General features: G+C 38.6%; 2 protein-coding genes across 26 annotated transcripts in view; one reads left to right on the top strand and one right to left on the bottom strand.

Annotated features, from left to right (window-relative positions):
• Wb (wing blister) overlaps positions 1–11,736 on the top strand; it is a 148,837-nt gene extending 137,101 nt beyond the window's left edge. For all 4 annotated transcript variants that reach the window (XM_076423592.1, XM_076423591.1, XM_076423593.1 and 1 more), the window contains 26 exons: positions 239–409; positions 533–696; positions 796–930; positions 1,401–1,656; positions 1,875–2,046; positions 2,143–2,364; positions 2,512–2,765; positions 2,845–2,956; positions 3,034–3,178; positions 3,319–3,631; positions 3,715–3,875; positions 4,060–4,198; positions 4,285–4,525; positions 4,616–4,789; positions 4,862–5,028; positions 5,104–5,262; positions 5,341–5,489; positions 5,558–5,845; positions 5,987–6,155; positions 6,474–6,893; positions 7,348–7,530; positions 7,621–7,955; positions 8,014–8,320; positions 8,609–9,047; positions 9,329–9,697; positions 10,259–11,736. In XM_076423592.1, coding sequence (XP_076279707.1) covers positions 239–409; positions 533–696; positions 796–930; positions 1,401–1,656; positions 1,875–2,046; positions 2,143–2,364; positions 2,512–2,765; positions 2,845–2,956; positions 3,034–3,178; positions 3,319–3,631; positions 3,715–3,875; positions 4,060–4,198; positions 4,285–4,525; positions 4,616–4,789; positions 4,862–5,028; positions 5,104–5,262; positions 5,341–5,489; positions 5,558–5,845; positions 5,987–6,155; positions 6,474–6,893; positions 7,348–7,530; positions 7,621–7,955; positions 8,014–8,320; positions 8,609–9,047; positions 9,329–9,697; positions 10,259–10,401 — 5,787 coding nt within the window. In that variant the 3' untranslated portion in view covers positions 10,402–11,736. The remainder of the gene's footprint in view (positions 1–238; positions 410–532; positions 697–795; positions 931–1,400; positions 1,657–1,874; positions 2,047–2,142; positions 2,365–2,511; positions 2,766–2,844; positions 2,957–3,033; positions 3,179–3,318; positions 3,632–3,714; positions 3,876–4,059; positions 4,199–4,284; positions 4,526–4,615; positions 4,790–4,861; positions 5,029–5,103; positions 5,263–5,340; positions 5,490–5,557; positions 5,846–5,986; positions 6,156–6,473; positions 6,894–7,347; positions 7,531–7,620; positions 7,956–8,013; positions 8,321–8,608; positions 9,048–9,328; positions 9,698–10,258) is intronic.
• Positions 11,737–15,512: 3,776 nt separating this feature from the next.
• Patronin (calmodulin-regulated spectrin-associated protein patronin) overlaps positions 15,513–23,270 on the bottom strand; it is a 69,008-nt gene continuing 61,250 nt past the window's right edge. For 7 of the 22 annotated variants that reach the window (XM_076423609.1, XM_076423595.1, XM_076423598.1 and 4 more), the window contains 6 exons: positions 22,945–23,064; positions 21,542–21,637; positions 20,958–21,056; positions 18,356–18,589; positions 17,737–18,019; positions 15,513–17,543 (listed from right to left, as the gene is read on the bottom strand). In XM_076423609.1, the coding sequence (XP_076279724.1) occupies positions 17,399–17,543; positions 17,737–18,019; positions 18,356–18,589; positions 20,958–21,056; positions 21,542–21,637; positions 22,945–23,064 (977 nt within the window). In that variant the 3' untranslated portion in view covers positions 15,513–17,398. The remainder of the gene's footprint in view (positions 17,544–17,736; positions 18,020–18,355; positions 18,590–20,957; positions 21,057–21,541; positions 21,638–22,944; positions 23,065–23,270) is intronic. The other 15 variants (XM_076423596.1, XM_076423600.1, XM_076423605.1 and 12 more) reach the window with 15 other exon arrangements.

Here is a 23,270-nt window from a genome sequence, read left to right as displayed (position 1 = left end):
GCTGTACAATGTGACGGTATCTAATCAATTGCTAAACATTTAGGTATTGTATGAGGTATTATACCAATTTGGTATCCATAAACTTTGAAAAATCATAGGGAAATATTATAGGACGGAAGAAATGTTTCATTTTTGAGTTAAAATAGCTCCGAGTGCAAAGGGTTAATACTGTTCATACCGATAAATGAAGGAATAAAAAATAAAAATAAATTAAAAAGGGAATATTCGTCGTCTGCAGGTGTCAAGATACAGGTTCCAAGTCCCTCTGACTCCCATTAACGGCGGTCTGAACGTGACCAACGGGCTCTCCACGATCCCAGACTTGGAGGGTGACGTCACAATACCATCGAACTTGTATTACAATTATCCATTATACTGGATGCTACCCGATTCTTTTCTCGGCGACAAGGTAACTCTCTCAAAGATCGTCTCTACCTCACCGACAAAATCTAATTTCTCGAAAAGAATTCAGAAAGCACACGAGATACTCTCGCGCGGAAAAAGAATGACACTGCGTAACTTATAATTCAAGGTCGTATCCTACGGAGGGTTTTTAAGATTTACAACTTTGACAGAAGGTGGAATACCTCTGAGAACCACCCTGCAGTATCCAGTCGTGCAACTGCAAGGAAACAACAGAATTGTCTTGGAGTATTATCTGCCTTCACCATTAAATAACGATCGCTACGAAGTCAGGTAGCTTTCTAATAAACATTTTAGTAAATGTTCGACGATCCTCGAACAATTTTCACGTGCGTAAAAATGAACGTGATCTTTCCGTGGTTCTTGTTTTAGGTTTCACGAATCCTTGTGGCAACTGCAGAATAGACCGGATTACAAGGTCACCAGAGAAGTGCTGATGGTCGCGTTGCAAAACGTGCAGCACATTCTCGTGAAAGCCAGCGACAACGCCGAGTTCTCGAAAACGACGTGAGCTTAATAAATTTTTACAATTTATTGAATTACGATCGAAGAGACTCGATGATTCGCCTCGTTCGTGTGAAACGCATTATCTTAACGCGGATCTTTATGCATTTATAGCTCCTGAAAGTTTTCAAAAAATGGCAGAATATAGAATTCGACAGAGTTTAGCACTATTTTCATTTATTTCAGATCTACAAAGACCACTCTGAAAACAAGATTTTATTTGATTCCACTTGCTTAAAATTTGTCTACAAAAATTTCAAATTGCATAAACATCCGCAGTCTAATTATATATTATGATTTATTGATTTAAACCATATAAGGTTTCTATAGCATATGCATTACAAATTATACAGTATATGATTATGTTACAATATGGCTTAGTGTCTAACTTACAATTAGTTACACACAGAAAATTATGTAGAGCAACATTTTATATAATTCTGTTTTATATTTGTGTTGGAAATGTATTCCAGTTTACTGGAGGCTTCTATAGACACCGCGATACGAACAGCAACATACACGCCATCGTTCGCAACGAGCATCGAGCTGTGCCAATGTCCTCCGGAGTACAACAGCACGTCCTGTCAGGATCCAAGCATCGGTTACTATAGGTGGTACCCGAACACCACTGTCTCGTCGACTATCGTTATCGATCTTATCGGTCAAGCTAAACGCTGTCAGTGTAGTGGTAGAACCGATATCTGCGATCAAGAAACAGGACACTGTCTGGTGAGTGCTTTCGTTTCACTACAATTTAGTCTTGACAATTTTATATTCAAATTTTAACATATCACTAGAACTGGAGTTAAACAGGAGTTTATTTTCTTTCTTCATATTGTTCAATAGGTTGAAAATAATATAAAACTTTGTCTATCACACAATTCAAACTTCCCTGCAAAGATCAAGTATGCAAAATATATTTTGATGTGATAAATCTTCTGTTATAGAACTGCCGTGGAAATGCCGCGGGACCAAGATGTGAAGTCTGCGCGGACAGCTTTCACGGACATCCGGATATCGGTGGATGCAAACCCTGTCCCTGTCCGCAAACAGACAAAAGGTTCTCGAGCACCTGCATGGTCCGCACTGACGCGGAACCCATTTGCGTCTGTAAACCTGGTTCGTAGTTCGTTTTTATCCATAATATATAAATTATTCAATTGTTAATAGGTACAGTAAATTATTCATTTGAAAAAACAAATGTTTTGGTCACAGGTTACACCGGCAGAAAATGCGAAAGATGTTCTTACGGATATTACGGGTTTCCGGATCTTCCCGGTGGCAAGTGCACACCGTGCAATTGCAATCCCGCTGGCAGTTTCAGCGACGAATGCGACGCGCAAACGGGAAAGTGCAGATGCAGAGCTGGATCGACAGGACGAGATTGCTCCGAATGCACGTCGTATCGTCATGTTTTCATAAGCAACGTTTGCACGTGTAAGCTATATCATCGTCAGACTAGCACATTTTACAAACAAGTCGCATTTATCGCTTCATAAAACTCGCTTTTTATAATCGACAATCCTCCAGTTGAAGCAAACTAGAGAAATGAATATTTTTCGTAATTGTTCGTTAATTTGTTAGCTTGCAACGACAACTGCACTGGCGTACTACTCGACACCGTGGACGTGCTTTCCCAGGAACTTGCGAATCGTACCACCCACATAGCAAACGGTTACATTCCCCCACCATGGGAAGATCTATCGTATATCGAAGCGAATGCCACCACGTTTCTCGAAGAAATAAACCTCCAGAATCGTTTGAGGCAAAGAATGAAGACTATTCCTTGGCACGAGTACAGGCAGCTTATGAAGCAGTTCGAAACGTTGTTTAGAACTGTACGTATTTCTTTCTTTGAAACGCGAATTTACAATTTTTGATGGGTACACAAAATGCTTTTGCATTTGGTATTTTCAGGCAAACGAACAAGCAAAACAGGCGGACATCCTGAAATCGAAAAGCGACGACTTGAAGAACAACATGTACAGCTCGAAAATTGAAGTGGAAAATCTGAGGAACTTCGTCAAAGGTATTTTTGATCAGTGTAAATTTTGAGAGTTCTCAAGCTTCGATGTATAAATAGTAAATTCAGTTTTATCGTTTCAGACACGGTTTTGCAACTGACGCAGTACAGTAACGATAACAAGAGGATCGAGATCAAGAAGGCTCTGAAAATGGCGAAGATGATACTGAACAGTTTGAAAGCTGTGAATCTGAAGAGGAAGACTATGGAGATAGAAAACTTTCTGGAGTTAGTATCGAAATAGCATTTCGTAAAATACATGTCTTTCGGTGCAAGACTGTCTTGGATTACATGTTTCGATTCAGTAAAATTAGATTGTTCTTCGATAGTATTAAGATACTGATCAAATCATCTTTTTCCAAACGCAGAGACGTCGCAGAATACACGGATCGGCTAAATTCCTTGTACGACGCAACCGAGCCATTAGCAATCGCTCAGGATGATGTCGAAGAGTACTCGTTGAAAGTGTCCGACATGAGAACCGTCATAGAAGGCACGATGGAAACGTTGTTCACCTATGACAGTTTGTACAACAGTATCAACGACACCCTGGGAAAGGCGAGGACACATTGCATTGGCATCAACGACGCGAGAAACGAGATTAACGAGTCGATTAGCGACGGTGAGAAATTGATAGACGAAACGCGAGGTTTCATCATTGACATTAACAATAACCTGCAGGTAGGCAAAGAAAAATTCTCTTCATACTTTTTTCAAGCAAAATCAAACAAATATATTCCCTTATTTGTGACGTCGAATTGTAGGATATCCCAGAATTGCAAAACAAATTGTCATACTGGTACACTAACTTGAGCATGAAAGAGGAGCTACTGTACAGATTGAACTACGAATACAATGGAACATATGTAGTGCCTGGTGTTCAACACGCGAAGAATATATCGAAATATGTCGACGAATATATCAAGTAAGAATACCAATGATCAATATGAAATAATATAACTTTAATTATCATAACGAAAAGCTGCGACTTTCAATAATCATTTTCCATACCGAGAAAGATGCTTTTGTTTGTTAAATACACGCTGCTGTCTTGTATAATTGACGATCGATAACTTGATAAAGTGCAACTCGGCGTTTCTGCCGAGCAGTCTGTTTTCCGAGACGAGAAACATCGCAGCGAGTCCGTTGAAGGCCAGTCAGGCGTACAAGAATATCCTGGATAGCATTAGGGCAGCGAATGTCACTGCCATGGCGGCCAAGGAACTTGCTGAGGATGCTTACAACAAGGTAGGCAGCTTGAACGTGGAATCGTGATATAATTTAAAAAACAAACTGCAGGGCATATAATAAATTGTTTTGCGATTACTCGTCAGACGTTCCCCGACGGTCCGAACTCAAAATCGCTGTTGGACAGCGCGAAAGAACTATCGTCAGAGGCAACCGAACAATGGGAAAGTGCCAGACAGCATGGAGCAATGGTTGAACACGCGGTCGCCAAGTTGGACGTTCAGAAGCAGGCGGTGGTGACTTTGAAAAATACTATGAACAACACTGCACTCAGGGACAACCAGGTGAACGTGAAGCTGCTGAGCTTGCAGGACGGCAGTAGACAGTGTAAGTCGACCCTGCGTAGCAAAATGTCTGTATTTTACTAAAGTCTCGTTTGACGTTTAACACTAAACAAATTCACAAAATTGTTTCTAGTGCGCGAAGGTATTAAGAATTTGTTGGACGAAAACGACAGAATAATGGAATCGACGAGGGACAACCAGAAGCTCATCGACGACTACAGAACAGGAATTTCGGAAAGACTGAAGCCAAAATTGAACGAGCTGAAGAGGGAAGGTGACTCGAAAATTAGTCTAGCCAGCGAGAAATGTAAGATCAGTTTTATGACAATTTGTTTGTAGTTTGTAGTTTTCGTACTGATCATTTATTTGTATATTTCAGTGACAGAGGCGTTGAGCAATATAAAGAAAGCTGACGCAAAATTAATTAGTCTATCGAACGCAGCTGTGAAGAGGAAAAACGAGTTCGACAAATGGAACGACACTTTGGCTACGAAGTTACAAAATCTCAAAGACAAAATCGCTGAGGCTAGAAACACCGCTGACGGGGTAACTATAATACGTTCTTCAACTTTCATTTCGAAGCCTTCCATCAAACTTGTTATTCATTTTGAATCTTTGCAGATTCGTGTATCATTGAAGTCAGCCGACGGCAAAGAGTGCATTCGATCGTACAGACCATCTACGCTGCAACCAACATCGACGAACACGATTGTCATAACTTTCGCGTTGCCCAATGACCGGAAGGAGGGTTCCTTGTTTTATTTACCAAGTAGTATTAACGTAAGTCCAGGACGAATTGATTTGAAACTAATAAATGCAAAGAACGTACACTACAATTTCTAAAAATTCTGTGTGCAGGATGATTTCCTCGCTTTGGAGATCGTTAACAGAAGGGTGAGATTTGTGTGGAACGTTGGGGGAGGCACAGGGGTTTTGACTCATTCGGAAATCATAGAGGGTGGTGATTTTCAAGATGATCAATTCTGGTACCGCATCGAAGCTGAAAGGTACTGCATAATAATCGGTCGATTGGCTTCATTCGGATGGAGTTTTATTAAATTTTCAACAATTACAGAGTCCGTCACGTGGGGAAACTTCACGTGCGAAGGCAGTCAACGATGTCTAGCGAACGTAAAACCGTCAAGAACATGACAGACTCGGAATATGGACGATTTGATATCACCATGTCGGATCGTGTTTGGATAGGAGGTATACCTCGGTCGCAACGGAAGCGAGCAGAACTTCTGGCGTCGAATGGACTTCCGGGTTGCGTGCACCAAGTGATTTTGGACGGGAAGACTATTGGCCTGTGGAACTTCATCACCACTGCGCCGGACATGGCTTGCCAAGCTTGCGTGGAAGGGTACTTGTCAAAAACGATACATCTGATCGGTTTAGCTAACTTCATTTTATTCAAAATTAACCCTTGCACTTTGCGTGCCGCGTTTCTCTTGGGACAACATTATTTTCCTTGCAATTACGTTTGTAATCTTTGTTGATCTAGAGTGGAGGATGCTAGGGACGACACAGCCTACAGTTTCAATGGACAAGGTTACGCTGTCAGAAGTCGAGTCTCCTCAGGACCATACAACAAATACACATTCGGTGTCTCGATCAACTTCCGGACTTACGACGAGAATGCTTTACTGTTTCTGGCTATCAATCCGGAGAACGTACGTACCAGCAAATTTATTATTTATTGTCGGCGCATCTAAAAAATGTTCAAATTTACTTAACTGAGAATTTTTTGTTAAAACTAATTATACATATACCATGTTATACACACGTATATGTATATATTTCAGTTCTAAGAGTTAGTTTTTAAGTTGATACTGTTCAGTTCTAAGCGTTCCGTTGAAGAATCGACATGCTGTTGCATCGATCAAGAAAATAATGCACATTATTATTCACAAATAAGACTGTATAAAGTTAATATGCCCGTTAAAATTAACAGTTTGCAATTTACTCGATGTTTAACTCTATTCCCCCAGCACCAGCACATCATGATCTTCCTACGCGAAGGAAAGGTGATCCTGCACGTCGGCTACGGTGGCAACGTCAGCATGGAGATGTCTTCGAAGCAGAAGTACAATACCGGGAACTGGACAAAGGCGGACGCGTTTAGGCAGTACCAGCCTTACAAAAAGATCGAGAAGTGTAGTCTGAGCGTGGGCGGTGAAGACGACAAACGAATCGGGGCTCCAACTCCCCAACCAAAAACGGAAGACATACCTGATTTGGCGCAAGCGAAATACTACTTCGGTGGTGTGCCGCCTAGTTTCCGGGCAGAAAAGTTGATGCTACCTTCCCAGGTGTCCTTCCTCGGATGTATGTCAAACATCGTGGTTCAAGAAGGCTATGACCCCATGGCCGAGCAGTATTATGGCGTTGAACGCACTTGTGGAAACAAAGTAAGCTACAGGTTTTGCACTTCAATTTCACCCTTTTGCAAATCAAATTCAATCTTTTTTAAAACTAATTATATATATTTATCTATTTAGAGAGATTAGATTAGATTAAATTAAATTAAAGTTAATGAATTGGTAATTACTAGACTGCGGATCTTGTGCAAAATAAAAATATTCTCCATCGACTATATGGGAAGCAGTAGTTAAATAAACATTCATTTTAGTCTTTTTACGTTGAAAACAGCATAACAATATTCTTAGATTCTTTATATTTTTCACTGTTTTATATTTCACCCGGTTAATTTTTTCATAAAAATACTTCATTTGTAAAAGGTTGAAATTGATTTGTTTCGACATATACAGTCGCTATTTTTAGACTGTTGATGACCAGAATTTTTATATCGGAGTGTTTGACGAATATAATGTAGTTAATTAATTTTCTATAAATTTGTTACAGCCGTTGAGAGTGGTAGGATTTTATGGTGACGGCTACGTGGAACATTCGTCGTATACACTACGCAAAATCAATTCCGTGGTGAGCTTCTCGTTTAGGACATTACAAGAAGAAGCTGTACTTCTTCTCTCAACGTTCGAGGGACAAAGGATTAGCAACATACGACACTCAAACGAAGAGGCAAATGTACGTATAATGTTGTTCAATATCCGTCAAAAATGTTATGCATGAACTTTTGAAAATACATATCGTAATGAATACTTCTTACGATTTCAGAGAGACAATTACTATTCGGTATGCATAATCGGTGGACAAGTGCAAGTGCGACTGAACGCTGGCAGAGGAGAACTCGTTCTACAATCGAACGAAACATTCAACGACGGAAGGTATCATTCGGTGACAGTGATCAAAAAAAGAAAGGACATTTACCTGAGAATAGACGATGCTTATCAAACCTCGGGGAAACTGCCAACCAGCGCTGCCATTCGAGCTCCCGAAGGATCTGGTGGATTATTCTTCGGAGGACTTCCCGAAATCATTAACAATACTAAAATGATCGCTACGAACACCCCCTTGTATGGTGCGATCAAGGACGCGATATTTATAGACGAGTAAGTTGAAGAGTCTTTGAATTAATCGAACGTAGTTAATGATTCCTTACAATTCCAGAATCATTCGATTCGATAGAGCTGTCGATTTCGATCACGCACTAATCGGTCGTTCGGGGCCAGCTATGGGAAAAGATCATCCCACGTATACACGGTCAGCTTCATTATCGAGAGGGATGTCTACTCAGCCAGAAGGCTGTCAGAAAGTACCATACTACTCGTTAGAACCAGGCGCTCTAAAGTTTGGAGATAAACCAAACAGCCACACTCAACTCTATCTGAATTTCAAAAAATTCTGGGAGAAGAAGTACAAGATAGAATTCGACTTCAGAACTTACTATCCGAACGGCCTGCTTTTTATCACTCCGGTGTGTACAGAATTGAACAACTATACATTTTCTAACTGTCACGTGTAATTATTTACAAAGAAGCACTCCTCTCCGATTTTGATATTGAATATCTCGAAACCAAAAGAGAGCCCCTATTGTAGGAAAAGGAAAAAGTTGTTCAAAATGTGTAGCTGGAGATAGTATTTAAATTTCATAAAAAACGGAGAGGAGTGTCTTTTGGAAATAATTATCAAATCCGTGAATCAGTAAGGTTAATAAGTAAATAAATGAATAAGTAAAACCAATGAGATTGTTCTATATTTTCAGGGAACTCGAGTGAAGAACTACTTGATGATCGTGATCAGAGACGGCCAGCTTCTGCTGCTGGTGAAGAGCAAACAGAAAAGAGAGATACAATTCAGAACACCGTTCAACGATGGTAATTGGCACCACGTGGTTATTAGCCACGACGAGAGGAAGCTGACGTTGCTCGTGGACTCCCAAACACCTCGTACGATAAAAGTGCCGAGAAAGATTGGTCTCGCCACGATGATGTACATCGGAGGACTTCCGGAAAGTGGGACACCGATACCAGAGCAAGTTGTGGTGAAACTTGAAACTCTGAAAGGGTGCATCAGAGGTTTGCGGGTGAACGGAAACGTGTACGACATGGTCGGTTCGACCAGTAGAGCGTACCACGTGGGGCAGTGTTTCCCGAATGTCGAGAGCGGAGCCTATTTCCAAGATGAAGCGTTTGCGATATACAGTAAGCGTGTTTCACTGTAAAATGAATGTCGACAAGTTAATGTTATTATGTACACCGAATTTGTTCAGCAATGACTGTTAGGTGATTGTTATAGAATTCGTCATTCTAAAAAGATTTCTACAAGAATCAGTTTTTCAAGAACGTTGCGTCTATCCAACAGTAATTGCTAAACGGGAAAAAGTTTAATTTTGTTGTACAGTGTTATTTCACGATCATACGAAAAGTTTTATGTAGAAGCGAGGACAGGGTGAACGTGTACAGCATTACGATTATGCTTTCAGAGAGAAACTTCGAGTTAGGCGCCGTGCTGGAGCTCCAGTTGGAATTCAGAACGTCAGAGTTGTCCGGCGTGTTGCTTTCCATCGCAGCGTCTGGCAACTCGCCCTCGTTGTCATTGGAACTGAATAATGGCAAAGTGATCATGTCGGGCGACCTGGGTGACAATAAACCGTTGTACGTCGAGCAACCTTTTGCTAATCCGTACACGATCTGCGACAATCGATGGCATAGAATACAGGCGGTTTACAATGACGAGGAGTTGGCACTGAAAGTCGACGAGATGGATCAGAAATACGGTCTTCCGGCCAACGTTAATTACCATATCATGGACTCCAATGTCCTTGGGCCTTTGTACATTGGTGGCCTGCCAGGTATAAAATTCATGAATTAGTTGTTATTCCTATCTGTACACGTGTTAAAGGAGTAGTTTTCAGGATTGGAAGGCTGCGGGATAAGCCTTCTCATTTCTCGATAATGCAATTCGATGCATTACAGGATTTTAAATATTCCTCAATGAATTATTTGAAGATCTAGACCGCTATCTTCCTCAAAGAAGTCGGCGACAGCTACAACAACTCCCACTAATATTCGAACACTTTCCGAAAGACTGTAGCTTTTTAAATATTGAACCATACGATTTAAACTTTTTTGAGAAGTTAGAGCAATTGCTTTCTTACGCAACGTCAACAAAATTTGAGACCTCCAGAGGTATTGAGGGGTTGTTCTCCTTTAATTTGCATTATTCAGCAGCATGTAGCTGTCGAGTGATACATTATTTCATAAAGCTAGGACAGCTACATAACTAAAAATAGGATTTTTGGGGGAGACAGCGGTCTAGATCTTGCATTCCTGAAAACGAGTCTACCCCTTTAAAAACGAAACGAAGAATGAAATTTTACAAGTAAAGAGTTTAAGTAAAAATGTTTTTGCAGCCTCAGCTCCGAAAGGAACACTGATAACAAGGGACCACTTCAACGGATGCATAAGAAACGTGATGATCGGCGGAGAGAGGCGCGACTGGACAGATATGGACGAGTTGCACAATATTCACTTGAGCTCCTGCCCCGTACAATGATGCATAAATTCAGTACAACGTGCAAAGTCTTCTAAGTTATTCAATCTCGTTCCAAAGACTGCTTGGATCACGCACTACTCGAAACGTTTTCTCTCTGTGGACTCTGTTCGTCGCGATTGCGCACTGAAATCATGTGCCATACCATGATGGGGAATCCGTAATTAGTTAAGACGTAACACTAAACCAAGCCAAAAGATGCTAACTTGCGAACGTAGGAAGTTTACATCTGTGTTTCTCAAACTCGTTTTCTTACACGTATTTTTACAATCTTATTAGTAGACTGCGGATATTTATGCAATTATGGCTTTTGAAAATTTTCCAAAAACGCTAGAATGTAAAATACCACAGAATTTAGGGCGATTTTAATAATAATATTTGCACCTCGGACCAGAGTATATTGAATTCGCAGAAATAATGGAAATCTTCGATATTTATTGAAATAACCGCAAACGTAGTCGTTGTTCGAGTATTCTATCCACTATTACTATGCAATTCAACTAACACTAATTTATTATGAAGTTTTTCAATGAACACAGCGAATTCGGATCAGCGTTCGGGAAACTTCAAAACTGATTTTCTTCTTTACATTGTCATTCCAATAGGTATATGTAACAGACATTTGTAAAAGCTGACATTTTACATGCCGACGAATCTTATAGCTAATGAAAAAAGTACAAAGCGCATAATTCTTTATTGAAGTAATTTTCCCAGCAAGTATCTTCGAAAGATAGGGAACAGTTTGAGAAACGAATTTTGAATGGTCGACGATCTATGGCACAAATCCGCGTCGATTTGCATCGTGAAACGAATGTAAAAATAAATATTAACGACATACGTGTAAGTAGCATGATCACTGCCATATAGTTTAATTGTAATACACTCGTAAGTCACAGAACAATTGTACATCAGTATTTAATGTTATTTATTACTGTTACATGTAAGTGGAACACGTCGGTTCTGACCGCGATTCAAAAAATATAGAGGGGGGGGGGCGTAGTAAAAAAAAAGAAAGGACGAACAAAGTGAAATTATTTTGTACTTTTGTAGCGGTAGTAAAAGTATAACGATAACGTTCAAGATTATCGAAGATGTACACGCCGAGGAAGTCACATCTAGCGCCCTGTAAAGTGTCCTTCTTTTTTTTCTTTTTTTTTATAATTAATAATGAGCATTAAGTAACACACGAGTAGGGAAAAATGTTCTTCACAAGAATATTTTCATATTTATGTCTAATATTTTTCTTATTCGTTGAATTGTACTATATTATACATACGCAGAAAAATTAACAATGATGTCTCCGCTATTGTGTATAAAATATATAACAATGAGAAAGTATGGTCACCTATAATTTACCCTCTTCTGTACTCCAAAAGTTATATATATATACATTAACATTACAGCCAATGAATACGCAGAGAACATACTTAACTCCATTTATATAGATATATATATATTTTTATAATATATATATATTTATTTATATATCGTTCGCAGAAGAATAAAAGTCTATTGCAAAGTAGGTTACTCAATTTTATTGATGACATTCGCTTCCAAGATACTAACAGTGAAACACGACCGAAATTTGGATGACGTATACTCGATAAATATTATATCGTCGAGTGGTGGTTTTTTTCATCGAGATGTATATATAAAAACATAATATTTACAGAGACATTGACAAAATCGAGCTACTATGAATCTTATCTTCATCGTCTTCCTCTTGTTCTTCCGTGGGACAATAAAAATGAAAGATTAATTACATAAAAGGTAATCATTTATTATTAGTAAGCGCGATTATTTATATCCCATTGGTATCTCTCTTTCACACTCTCTCAATCTCTTTCGCACATTCTCTCTCTCTTTTATTTTCGTTTCATTATTTATCACGTCGGTGCCAGCTCACTAATAATATTCTCTGCTTCGAAAAATATAAATATTAAGCACAAGCAATCACCTTTCCAGCTACAGTTTGCATCCTTGGCTTGAACGTTTTTCTTCTCGTACACCGTGTCTCGTAGCCTTCCAAAATCCCATCTTCCGTCAGCCGATGTCTCTTGTCGATTCTTAAGATTAATGACTACATCGTTTACCATAAATTCTCATTCGCTTTTGTTCGTTTCGCATCGTCGTAGACCGATACAACTCTTTCGTTCTCTTCATTCATCTTTTTAAACTCATCTTCTGCGGCGGTCAACTCCGCCGTCGAATATTGTCAAATCGGACAATTGTTTCAAGAGTAATGAAGCTCGCAAAATTTTTGTTTCCCTTTTCCTCGTGTTCACGACGATACGCAATAGATTTACAATAGACGAGAATAGAATAATGAACTTTTTTTTGTTTGTTTCTTTGGATACTATAGTCGACGGATTTTTAATCTTTTTATTTATCTCTCTCTCTCTCTCTCTCATGCTCTCTCTTTCTCTCAGTATCGATCATTCTCACATTTTCTCGCTCTCTTTCTCTCTCTAGAGCCCCACCTGTTTTTGGAGTTCGCCTTAAAATAATCGGGACGAGTGAACCAAGTTTTGTCGTTGCGAATTAAAAATATATTTTCCGCGGTCGATCGTGGAGAACATGAAATTCGATATGTTGCGTAATTGTTTAATAATAATCAATACGTGTTGTATTTCGCCGTTGCAGAATACAGGGGGTCTACTCGGATTAAACTGAATCGATCTCGGATTCCTTCTTTCACGCTACTCGCAGTAAAATTCGAAGATCGCTAAATCATCGAAAATCTGTCGATTTTGTACTGCTGTATGTTCGTGCAAAAGAACCAACAACATTCCGTCTTTTAAAATGGAATAAAAAAACAAAGGGAGAGTTCCTTTGCATTAAAACAAATATCGATAACAATATTTTTAATGGAAGAATATTTCATCTTTGAAAGAACCAAGTTCAAGATTGTGGAATCAGAGACTTCACTCTTCAAAATAAGTACAAGCAGAATGTTGTAAGATTGTTTTGCACGAAGTTGCAGGAGCTGATCGACAATTGTTCGACTCTAATTCAACCCGTAGCACTCGAGTGGTGAGTCCCATTGTTCAAAATATTGTTTACATTATGAAATATGTTGGTATCTAATCAATAGACTGCGGATCTTTATGCAAAATAAAAATTGTCTGTATCGATTGCAAGAAGTAGAAACCAAAAATTGAATATTATTTCTTCCCTGAATGATTTTCCAACAATTTCGAATTTCATCTACTCAATTTTGCTGTAACTGCATAAGGATCCGCAGCCTACTGATCAATTACTAAACATTCAAGTATTGTACTAGTTATGATATAAATTCCATACCCATGAAACTTAAAAAATCGTAGAGAACGGAAATATTCGAGTGCAAAGGGTTAACGATCCTTTAATTACGCGGAGTAGTGTACTTCTTCCTCCCCTCCTAAACGTCATCTTAAAATTTCATGCACATGGAGCACAACAATCGTCAATGTGTACACATGCATATACAGAGTGTTCGCGCATTCACTGACCAGCGTTTCTTACACAGATAAACGTGCAGAAAGAACGAACGACTAAATAAAAGGCTGACGGTATTTGTTCGAGAAACGATGGCGTTCGAAAAGTGAATATTATCCTTTTATTTTCTTATTTCTGTACACTTATTGTTTGCGAGAACCTGCGCGGACGCTCTGTACAAATACGTACACGCGTTAAGTAAAAACACATGCACAAACATCGGACGACTCACGAACGAATAAATCTTACGGTACGCTAATTGCACGTAAAACGAACGAACAGAAACTAAAAAAAAGAAAATTCTCTCTAATAGACCCTCCATATTTCTGTACAAAAAATGTATTTACTTCTACCTAATCGCTATCCATTCGGTCTACCAGCATATTACGACAAAACGAATCGTGTACATTGTTGGAAAGGATCGAATCGACAAGATGGAAGGTCAGTGCCAGTCCCACACGAAGGGCGGACGTTCAATTTATGGCACAATAAATAGTTGTTCCGTTAGGTTATTATGCTAATTATCTCATCATGTACAGCGCGGACCGCATGTCTCGTTCGCCTGAAATTGGACTGACGCAACCATTTTCGCGAGATAATAAGATAACCGAGGACTATAATGCCTGAAATACATACGTACGATTGTCTGAACAAAAGGATCTGTATGCAGCCAACGAAACACATGAAAAAACGGGATCGCTTAACTTTACTAGACTTCGCATTCGAGTCTCTCCGTTTCGTTAAGATCTTGGACAGATCCAGACGTTCGTATACAAACGGGCTGACATGCTTTCAGAGTGTTTGAGAACGCGAGGAACGCAGATTATGTTGGATCTGTAAAGTTAGGCCTAGGGGATCTCGAACAAATCATTGAAGAATGCTAAACAAAATTTGTTGTCGTCATCGTTTACGTGTTCCAACCATTCTCTGCGTTCCTCTTACAAGATTTCGGTTTACGTAGGGAAACAAGTGTCTGATGCGCGCAGACAATCGGAGCAATTTGATCGATTCGTATAGCCATTCTTTCTCTTTCTCTCGCCGACAATACTTTGTTCGAATACCAAATATCGCTTCTTCCCCCAATATAATTTTTGGTACGGTTCGGTACGGTCCCATTCTTGCCCCTTATGAGGTAGACTTGTATCCAGGATTGCTCATTTCTCGATAATGCAACGATGGGGCTTTTCAGTAGTCAAAAGCGCTAGATAAAAGATCAATCTAGGCCGCAGTCGCGACCTTTTCCATTCAGAAACGCTAATAAATTCCGTATCATAGTAATTCGAACATCGCTGAATTATAAAACCAATTACAATTGCTTTTAATAGCGTTTAGTAGATTGCATAATTGTAAGGCCCACTTATATAGGATCACTTTAACACGTACAAACTTTTAACGCATCAAATTCAAAATATTTCCATAGTGCTCCCCTTTTATGTCTCTTCTACGAAACAACCAGCAGCCACATGAGACTCGGTGTTTACGATTCATCCCTTAAACAAGCTCTCACAGTCTGGTACTCTTTCAGACCTGTCTCCAGCGCTTACTATCGCAGGATCATGCATCCAGTGCCGCCTTGTGACCTTCAGAGGCCTTAAGGAGTTGTTCTCCTTTAATTTGCATTATTTGGCAGCATGTAGCTATCGAGTGATACATTTTCATAAAGCTGCGACAGCTACACGCTGCCGGATGATGCAAATTACGCCTCGTAAACGTGAAAGTAGGAGTTTTGAGAGCGACTGTGGCCTAGCGCTTTTGACTTCTGAAAAACCCCATCTTTGCAATATCACACCCTTGTAATCTTGGAAAAGAGACTACCCCTTTATATTCTCGAGAAACTGTACTTTTATCCCGGTACACACTTCGCAAAACTCGCTTCGAACGACACCGAATCTATCTGGCGAGTTAGAAATGATCACGTACCTCCACGGTAAAGAAAAGAACACCCTCGTATAATATCGATTACATTCGGATCGATTTAAAGGCTGATTTGGTATCCATTTCTAAGCCGGTTCAAGAAAATAATCGCGCAGGGTGTGAAACAATAGATGCGAATTTTATGGGTTTGATAAAATCGAAACTGTTTAAAATACACACGTATACCGTTAAAAATTCGATGAGCCAATGAACGAATCACTTTGACGTATTACAAACACAGATTTACACTAATTTGTTCAGTTAAGAATACTTTTGGAACTATTACCCAGAGAATCTTCACTTATACTATATTCACACCCTGTAGTCGCAACTGTCAACAGTCGCGGATCTCTACGACGAAGAATCATTAATTCGTCATTGATTGAATTTGCGAAATCGAATCAAAGTTGGAATATTAAACAAGCGATCTTAATAGATCATGACCGTCTTCATGCGGATCTTTATGCATTTATATAGCAAAATTGAGTAGTTGAAATTCAAAATTGTTGGAAAATTTTTAAAATTGAAGGTGTCAATATATGATTTCTCCTCTATTAACATCATTAATTTCTTGCAATCGATGCAGTCAATTTTTATATTGCATAAAAATCAGCAGTCTAATGATCATGAATAGACAGCGGATCTTTACGCAAAATAGACATTTTCTGGCGGAATTACAACAAACTGGAACGAAATAGAAATTTATTTTCTTTCCTAATATGTTCGATAGGTTGAAAATGATACAAGAGTATTTTTAAATTTTCCTAATGGTCTTGCTGTTTTAAATTACTAATGAATGCGTAAAATCCGCTGTCTAATAATGAAGTTTGTAGGAAGTCTTTTGAAAATCGAGACGTTCGTCGACTCTATCAGAAGTACGGTGAAATTAATGATCCTCTAATTGCGTTTAGTGCTGTTTCGGTAAAAGACGGCGGTACAATGGTAATGACGATCAAGAGCCTTCTCGTTCCTCGTTCACGCACAACGAGGAGAAACCTGTGCGGATTGCTTTGATGCAAATGTAAAGACGAAATTTGTCGCGTGAACGTTCGCGAAAGCCCTGCCTCTCTCAGCGAAATGAGGAAAAAGGGGCATAAGAAAAAGTGAATACCGTTATATCAGTCACAACTTTCATATACAACACAGTAGCTTACACGATTACAAGGCGGTTACACGTCGAGAGTTAGTCCGCGAAGATATTAGATACTGACAACAAACCATTCTTATGGTAGATATTGGTAATCTTACGACACAGTGATTGATGCTGAACAACAACGAAACGACAAAACAAAACGAGAAACAGAAGAAGGACGTAGAAGTGGAAAGAAGGAAGAAAAATAAAAAATAAGAAAAGAAAAACGGGAGAACCGCACGACGTGTGTAAAACGACAACTCTGTTTCGAATGTGCGCCCGGTTAATCGTAGAAACGTGCATAAATGAGATTGCATCCTCTCTCGCGTGGCTCGCGTCAGCATCAATCATTTGTCTTTATAAAATTGACTAAGAACGCAACGTTTGCATTAATTTAATATGGGCCTGTATTAAAATAGTAACTATGAACAACAGAGGGCATAGTAGCGTAATGTTAAGTGTGACACTTGTGTAAAACTATATGACGAGAGGCATGTCTTTCTTGTTCGGCAAATTCACTTTTTTCCCCTGCCAAAGACTATTGTGTATTGTAAAGGCATCTATGGTTACAGTCAGATGCTTCGTATGAATCTGGGAAAAGCATTTCCCTCCCGAATTGTATCTGGAAAATAGCACACGTTCGTTAAAACAATTCAATTAGTACTTCAACCCTGCGACAGCACACTGGATCTTTCCGGAAAGTGCTTCGAGAAATCTTTTAGAACTTTAAAAAGATCCCATCGTGTGAAATAATGTCTGCGCAGGTTTCATTCGACATAAGAATGGTAAAAAAAAGGATAGACAATAGCGCTTACTTGAAAAACTTGTCGAACATTTTATCGATAACTTGTTTCGGCCCAGTACCGTACAACTTTGACACTTCTTCTCTATCAGGGCAGTATGAATAGAGAGCCCGAAATTGGCAACCAGCATCTCGAAATAAAATAAGGAAATGCTTGCTCTCCGATCTCGCGATTTCGTCCAGGACTCTTCTTTTCGCTTCTTTGTTCACAGTGCCAGGGAAAACGCAATATTCCACGGCGTTTAACATAATACCACGATTCGACTTGGTCGTAGGCTGTTTATACAATCTTGGACCTGTGGCCGGAATTAAAATAATTATTCCAGCAAACATTCTACAAAATATCAGATTTAGCAGGCATGGGCAAATAATATTAGCAAGGAGTGTCCAGGACACAGTGTGTCCTGCTCTTTAGCTATTACAACCAGAGTTGTGCTAATTTAAATACATTGTAATTGAATTGCGTAATTTTTAAATGCATAAAATCTACTGTCTAGTAATTATAATTCGTTAAGTAATTCAATTGTTGAACTGTGTTCAACACAAATGACTATAAAGGAGCAGGAAGATTGTTCTATTAGGACAATCCTTGCCCATGCCTGGTTCCAGTTAATGTTTACAACTTTGCTGACCATTGTAGTCCATCATCGAGCTCGGCGTGCTACTGATGTCGCTGCTACCATCGTCGAAGACCCTCCTCTTAGTCAGCAAGCCAGGTGGTAAAGAGCCAGGCCCCGACGGCGAAGGTAGATGCCTCATGCTGCCCATTCCAGGACTCGGTGCTCTTCTTGGTGGTGTCGCCCTGCCCAAGCCGCTGTCCGTATCTGTGTATCGACACATCATACCGTCTTGATCACTACTCGAACCTGCGAACGCAAGCTCAGTATATGAAGATAGAAATAAAGGGGAGAGAAACCGCTCGACAACAGGTGTGTCCATTTTCACGATAACAAAATCTCCAACAACGTGTTCCGTCCCGGTGACGATTGTTACCCGGCCAAGCAAGAGGACAATCCATCGAGGACAATAACTTATATTAATCACTAACGGTTAGTCTTCCTGATAAGATCCGAGTTATTAGTTACTTTGTTAGACTTACAAAAGACCTTCAACAATATCCATCTTCATAGCTTGCGTCCAATACATGAAACGATCGCCTCAGAATATATGTATGTAATAGTAAAGTACACCGTTACAAAACTTGGAAATATTTTAGAATATTTCAATGAAACTCTTTACTTACTGCCTGATGATATTAACTTTTCTATGAAAGCGCTATTTTAAAATATTTCAATGGAATTCTTAATATTACTCCTCGATAATATTAAACTTCTCTATGAAAATACTATTTTTAAATATTTCAATGGAATTCTTAACATTACTCCTGAATAATATCAAACTTTTCTATGAAAGTACTATTTTAGTTTCAATGAAATTCTTAATATTACTGCCTGATAATATTAAACTCTTCTAAATTCTTAATATTACAGGGGGACCAAGACTCTCTGACCACTATATGTATATATATCTGTTTTCTCTAATTCGATCATTAAAAAGAAAAAAGAAAAACAAGAAGAAACTCTCGACATTTCTAAAACGATCTAAGAACTATTGGTCGGGAATCCCGGTAACGAAACTCTGAACAGTTTAATACTTTTCTAAGCGTTCTATGATCTTGTGACACGCGACAATGGAGAGACTTTCTTTTATGAACAAAACATAGGTGTACTAATGATAATCTCGCGATCTTGGACAAAGAAACGAGCCACGGCAAGTTCATCTCATAATCCTACAGTTAAATACACAAACGTGTATTCAATATAAATAAATACACATCTAATCTGAGATGAACGTGCCGCGTCGTTTTACCATAATACCTGGAAATAAAAAACAGAGAGGAATGGCAAAGAACGAATACATATTTAACGTAAGTGAATAGGATAACCGTATGATACAGGACCTAAATGTGAGTCAGAGTGAAAAGGTTATTATATGGAAACTGGAACCACCAACAATAATCTGAAAAACACTATATATATCGGTACCCAGAACCAGTGCTGTACAACGATAAGCCCAACAAGCATCAACTGAATCATATATCTACTGCAGCAAATGAGTCCTGTGAATGGAGATCGAAAATATGTCTGCGAATGTTAGACCATTTCTCAACACCGATAGTTATTCGTTAATAGACAGCGGATCTTCATGCGAAATAAAAATGTTGTACCTGAATTGCAACAAACTAGAGTGAAACAGATGTTTAGTTTCTTGCTTAAAATTCTTCTGGTTTTGCTGTTTTAAATTACACAAAATCCGCTGTCTGTTCATTCATATTGTCGAAGCATTATCGATTTTTTTGTAAATCACATTTTATGTTCCAACATTTTTAACGATCACCTTGAATACTTCACTCATTTGCAACGACAAAAAAATATGTTAGAGGAAAACATTGCTTAGCTCAAAGAGGCAAACGTTGTGAAAGGAAAATTTCTCTCAAGTTCATATTTTTCAACGTCTTAATATTGTTATAACGTGACCTTGAGTATCCTTGAAGAAGACTTCAACGACTTTGAGGAGAACTTGCTGTTTGTTATAATTAGACGGCGGATTATATGCATTTATGACAAAAATGAGTAGGTGTATTTTGAAATGGTAAAAATATTAGAAGAATTAAAAAAGTAGTGTTACATTTTCTTCAACCTATTAAACATATTAAGTTTTAATTACTCGCATATAGTACTTACAATCTCAAAACATTAAATTTAGTGTTTCAGGTATAAACAAAGTTCTATGTGAACATTAATGTAGAAAGTGGAGCGTGAGTAAAGAAAATAAATTTCAATTTGACTACAATTTGCTGCAATTCAGTAAGAAAATTTCTATTTTGCGTAAAGATCTGTCTAAAGGCTGTCTAGTTATAACGTCTGAACCAGACAATGTTCCCCGTTAACATTTTTCCATGTCGTTGAGAATAAGCCAAATATTGAAGGTGATGTTCGATTTAGGATTATCAGCGAAGCAAACATAGTTTCGAAGACGTATCCAATAATGTGCTGTTCGTGTATGCATGTAAATTATCACTGCCACCTTGTGCGCTCCGATCTGCCACCATGCGACTACGTGTAATGCTATGGCCTACAAAAAATTGTAAACGGTGTACAGAACACGTAATAATAATTGATGCACGACAGAAGGGGGGATAATACGTATTTCCAAGTCACTGGTGCTTCTTACCACACAAATTCATCAAGGAATTAGACTTTCTCCCCTTAAAGTTTTGGTAACTCGGGTATTTAGGCCTGCCTCTAACCTGTTGCTGAGGCTCCTGCACATCTGCAATAATGCAATGTTTACCGTGTTACATTCTAAACGCTATTGTACGATCAAAGATTGTTAAATAGTAGGGGATGCTTCAATCGTACGTCATTGCATCAGGGGTAGAGTCTAACTACAAGAGCCATGTCCGCTAGGAACATCAAAAACTCAAGGTAGCCGGTGCAGGTTGGTGCAGAATAACGTTGCGTTCCAAAACTGAAAGATGTCTACTATAAAGGCGCTACTTGAAAATTAAAACAAAGTCATACCCTCAAAAGTGACCTTATACTCTGGTATATCGAGAGAACGATCAAACGCTAATGAAATATGTATAATATGTATAATATATATATAAATATGTATTAAACATCGTATAAGATATCGATACGTAATTGCCCATACCAGTGATACATCCTGCAACGAGTCTACTTTTCATCAAGCCAAACGTTTAAGGAACATGATCAAAAAAATGGCATTCTTTTAATGAATGATGTTCAACCCACCTCGAGACGTCTTGTAGGAACCCCTTCGGCCAAGCTGATTCATACTTCGACAAGGCGAGGAACCTCTACCGTCGTCGGGTGAATCTACGGAAGATACTAAAATAGGGTACCTCTATTACAATCAGTTAGTTCCTCTTCGGGATGATTCTATATTTATGAAATGATCGCTACGATACTAAAGCTAATCGACAGTTATTCAAAAAACAACACTGAAACATGCAGACTCAATATGAGGGGAAAGTGCTATTAAGTAAATCATTTCTACGTTGAAAATTATCGATTTCGCTGTCAAATGCTCTCGAATTTCGCTTGTACAGTCGCATACAATTAATATAAACGTTTTAGAAGCTTCTTCACGCATGCCAAGCGATAAGCGCTGTTCCTTCGATATGGACTCGTACAACTCTCGAACCAGTTCTCTCAGAAAAATCATGTTTATCTATTTTATGCTCTTGAACGTATTTAGAGCGGCGAGCGGATATCGAAGGATTTGTTACAGGTTTTGCACTCGAAATTCAACCCTATGCAAATCAATTTCACCTTTTTATAAATCAATTTCACCATTTTGCAAGAAAAATTCAACCTTTTACGAATAGAATATTTTAAAGTAAGTTTTTAAATGACAAAAATCAAATCAAATGTAAATTAATTGTTAATTCAAAATTTTATTCATTGTAGCCATATTTTCTGGTTAAAAAATTAAAAAAATGAAAGTACATATTGTACATATGTATTTATTGAAGCGTATCGAGTATCGAGTCTTATGTTTACTCGCAGTAAGGACACCGTTCACGTGTGTCTAACGTCAGACGTCACATCTTTATGCAAAATAAAAATTGTCTGCATCGATTATAAGGAATAGAAACTAAATTGAATGTTATTTCTTTCCTTAATGATTTTAATAGAGGAGAAATCATATATTGACATCTTCAAATTTAAAAGTTTTCCAACAGTTTTGGATTTCATCTACTCAATTTTCCTATAAATGCATAAAATCCGCAGTCTAGTAATTCATTTTAAATGTTCTCAATGGGTGAAATTGATTTGCAAAAAGACGAATTTGGAGCACAAAACCTATATACAGGGTGTTCCATATCTGGTGGTCACGTAAGCCTCTATTTTCGAGAAATGAATTTTCAAATTGAATCTGAAAGGAAGAGAAGATTCTTTTTCTTGTTTGTATCGATTTCTTTTTAGTTGTACTGCCAATTAGGGAACAACCGGTTGAAGGAAAGGTTTCGCTTGGCATGCCAATGAACGGTCCAGATTACATAGCTCATTGATCACTTTGTATGCATACTCGTTATGCACAAAGCTAACAAACAGAGTCGTATAATATATATATATAGATGTGATGTTTCGGACAGATATGCGAGAGTCAGAGAGTGTGTGTTTGTGCATACCCCTGAGACTGCCGCCCCGATAAAAAGGGCCGGAACGTCGTTCATCGAAATGAGCAGCAGTAAGACTGTCCTGCGAGCCTCGGTAGTAGTCTCGTCTCATCGTCGGGGAGGTCAGCGACGCTACAGTAAGTGTGTTAGTGCAAAACAAATCAGCTCGAATTTTCTTCACTATTCTAGTTCGATCGAATCGAGTCTAAGAATGTACAAAGAATGATAAACAACGAGAGATTCCTTCAAACGTGTTTGTTTCTTAATTTCGTATGACAAACTAGCATAGCCGAGAAAATTTTGAGCTTGTGAACTCTGTGACTGGGTGAGATCTCTCA

This window comes from Lasioglossum baleicum, chromosome 5, assembly GCF_051020765.1.
Source record: "Lasioglossum baleicum chromosome 5, iyLasBale1, whole genome shotgun sequence".
NCBI classification, from domain to species: domain Eukaryota; kingdom Metazoa; phylum Arthropoda; class Insecta; order Hymenoptera; family Halictidae; genus Lasioglossum; species Lasioglossum baleicum.
The sequence above is the reverse complement of the archived record's forward strand: the minus strand, read 5'-3'. Positions and strand labels throughout refer to the sequence as shown.